A 3,344-nucleotide genomic window follows, 5' to 3' on the forward strand; every position below is an offset into this window, starting at 1 on the left:
AGGTTGTTTCCATCTTTTGGCTATTTAGTAAATAGTGCTGCAATGAACATGGGTGTGCATATGTCTCTTCTTGTCATGGCTCTCACTTCTTTAGGATATAGACCTAGTAATGGAAACCAGCCATATGTTTTTATTGTTAGATGTCACAGAGGAAAGTCCTCAGGGGAGAAACTGTCAATATCAGTGCAGGCCTGATGGGACCCAGAATCCCCTGCAGCACTGCAGCAGCTTCGTTCGTGGGGAGTAGGGCCACCCCGCCTTGCCCCAGCTCCTCCTCCTCGCCCACGAGATCCCTGCCATGGGCACTGAGCCCCACCCACAGCCACCACCTTCAGCCTTCATGGTGGCATCAGCAGGTGTGACACCCTCAGTGTGGGCCCCACCCCAAGTGCGTTGAGTGGGCTCTCGATCCTGTCCCAGGATAACCCAGACACTTGGCAGCGTGCTCCTTGGCAGGGGCCAGTCCACTCGCTTACACCCATGAGCAGGCCCAGCGTCTTCCTTCTGCTTTGTACCCTGTGGAAAGTTCTGGATTCCACAGAGTGGCCCAAAAGACCCATCACCTGATTTCCTGCTACAATGTCTGCCTGCAGTGCCCAACTAGACCCGAAAGCAAATGCAGGCCTATAAACTCTGCTGCGTGCCACCCTGTGCCAGCTGCTGGCATGCAGAGAGGAGGGGCTGTGCTTGCCTTGGGGTGTGGGGTTCTGAGGGGGATGAAGGACAGCCATGGGGAAGGCACAGAAGGCTTCAGAGGGGGTGACACTGAACATCAGGAGATGGGAGCAACCTGCCAACTCACAATGGCCTGAGCCTCTGAGCGTATGCTGGGACCCCTGGGTGCAGAGGCTGATCGTCATAGGGAGCCCTCTGTCCCTCACCACTAACCCACCCACCCAACTGACAGCTAATCTCCGTCGTTGGCCTCCCCTGCCCTCCCCTGGTCCCTCCTCACCACCCAGTGTGACATTAATGCAACAGAGTAATGGGCAGGGGGCCCTGAACGCAAGCCAGTAAATGCCCAAGAACTGGGAGGCCCATGTGAGTGAGAGCCCCGAGGGCCCTACCACCCTTCAGAGGAGCCGCTGTGGGAACACTGCGGACAGCAGACTGGCATAAGTCACCGTAATGGTTTGCCTGACGGCTGATGGCAGCAAAGAAAATTGAAGAAATGGTTCTGAGGGCACAGGTGCATCCTCCTTCCTGTGAACAAAGCCCATCAACCGGGGGGCTGTCTGCCTGTGAGGTGCTGCAGCCGAGGGTCCCTGCAGACCGGGTCACCCTGGGACAGGGATGCAGCAGGGAGGACTCTTGTCACCAGGGGGAGGTTGGGGCTCTGTGTGTGACGTGGAACCTGGAAGGTCTGGAGTACCTGGGCCGGCTGGGACAGGGTGGTCACTGTGACCTGGTGCTGGAGGGACCGTCGGCACGGCGCCCACACACACTGGGCCCGGTGTCTGCTCTGCACACCTTGCTAAGCCCATCTACGCCCTGAGCTGACCCGCTTGGCCGCCTCACCCTCAGTTCCAATGAGGAAAAAGACACTGAAGAAGGCTCAGCGTGGCCAAGGTCACCCAGCTAGGAAAGGGCAGTGCCAGGTAGGAGCGGGTCTGCTCGCGTCCCATCCCCTGAACTAAGGAAGTGGGAGGGGCCGGCAGGCAGTGCGGCCCCCACGAGAACACTGGGCAGCAGGGAAACGTGTAGGTGTCTCCTGGGGACAGAGGAGCCACCATCAACACATGGTTTCCTGAGGGTGTGCTCAGCCGAAGGAGGGCCTGTCACTCCAACATCTGCGAGACAATCTACCTGGCAGCAGACAACCGCCAAGGCGGCAAGACAGTCAGCTGAGAGGGGGGGCGGGCCACTCCCCGGGCCCTGCAGAGCACCGTCCCCCACTGTGGCCCTGGGCTTCCAGCGTCTGCGTGCAGAGGCCTGGATGGCCTCCAAACTTAGATTCATAGAGATCTTGAGGCTTTGGCCTTGCACACCTCGTCAGAGAGCGGTGTCTGTGTTGAACAGTAGTAAGCCAAGAGCAGGCCGGGAAACTGAACAGTCGCTAATTCCACCTATTTCAAAACCAAAACCAAACTCACTACCACCGAGTCAATTCCTACTTATAGCGACCCCCATTGGCGTTTCTGAGGTGGTAAGTCTTCCTTCTATGGAGCGGCTGGTGGGTTTGAACCGCCAGCCTTCTGGTTAGTACTCAGATGCCTTAGGCACGATGCCATCAGAGCTCCTTCCACCCTTCTCAGGGACGCTCGGATGCCAGAGTGCCTTAACATGGTCTGTGTGACGATGTCTGGGACTCTGTCAGGGTCAGAGCTGAGGGAAGGACAGCTGGGCCTTCATTCTCTGCAACCCACCGGCACCGCCCCAGCCCTGGCCTGACATGGCTGAAGGGGATTCTGGGAAGAGGGTAGGGAGTGGGCAGCATCTCCAGCAGGTGGAAGAGCAGAGTTTGGGGCTCCTGGGAATGGCAGAGCCATGGTCCCCCATGGACTCTGCCAGGGGTAGGGCAGAGCAGCCATGACCGTTGACAGGGTGCCTTCACCAACAGCAGCTCCGATGTGCACAGCTCTCCTCCCCAAGCCTTTCAGTGAGGTGCTGGGCAGGCAGCCTCGAATTCCCCAGTGAGTACCCAGGGCCATGTTTACCCAGCCGGTCAGGGGCAGAGCTAGGGCCGGAACCAGATGGTGAAGCTCAGGGCTTCACTCAGTGACCACAGCCAACCACGATCCTGAGATGGCAATAGCTTCCACCGCTCACTGAGTGGCTCACGGGGAAGACACCCGTTCTGGAAGAGCTCTGATTGTGTCAGGAGCCTGCGTGTGTCCTGAGGGGGACACGCACACAGGCACTGGCCAGGAAATGACGGATTCTGATGCCAAGATGCCCCACGGCGCGGGGAGGCACTTACCCCTTCCATGGGTGCAATGAGCAGGTCATACAGGGCACGCAGCGGGGGCTTGGTGAATGAGCTCTGCCTCCTGGGAAGAGAGGAGGTCCCGTCCTTGATGGGCGACATGGTGTTGCTGAACAAGCTTGTCATGCTCTGGCAGCTCCTGGGGGGAGAGGGCCGTGCGGTTAGTCAGGGTGTGATGGGGCGCTCACCGTGACACACCAGCAGAGCTCTGTGTGGCCCACGTGCCTTCCCACACAGCTCCGTCCCCTTCCTGGTAGGAAGCGGGGAGTAGACCAGCTGCACACAACGGCTTACACGTCCATGGTGTTTCCCTATATACTCAAATGTCCCCCAGTGCTGCTCTGAGGATTTAGTTACATCCTTGTGTGGAGAGACCATGCAGGCAGATGTGAGGACCATCGGGAATAAGCCACAGCCA

General features: G+C 58.7%; 1 protein-coding gene across 1 annotated transcript in view; it reads right to left on the minus strand.

Moving 5' to 3' along the window:
• The window catches only part of TTC28 (tetratricopeptide repeat domain 28), an 842,258-nt gene that overhangs the window by 38,202 nt on the left and 800,712 nt on the right, over positions 1-3,344 (minus strand). Inside the window, exon 14 of the mRNA XM_007947946.2 lies at positions 2,921-3,065. Within this exon, the coding sequence (XP_007946137.2) occupies positions 2,921-3,065 (145 nt within the window). The remainder of the gene's footprint in view (positions 1-2,920; positions 3,066-3,344) is intronic.

This window comes from Orycteropus afer, unplaced genomic scaffold, assembly GCF_000298275.1.
Source record: "Orycteropus afer afer isolate SDZICR_OR568_19922 unplaced genomic scaffold, OryAfe1.0 scaffold00197, whole genome shotgun sequence".
Taxonomy (NCBI): domain Eukaryota; kingdom Metazoa; phylum Chordata; class Mammalia; order Tubulidentata; family Orycteropodidae; genus Orycteropus; species Orycteropus afer.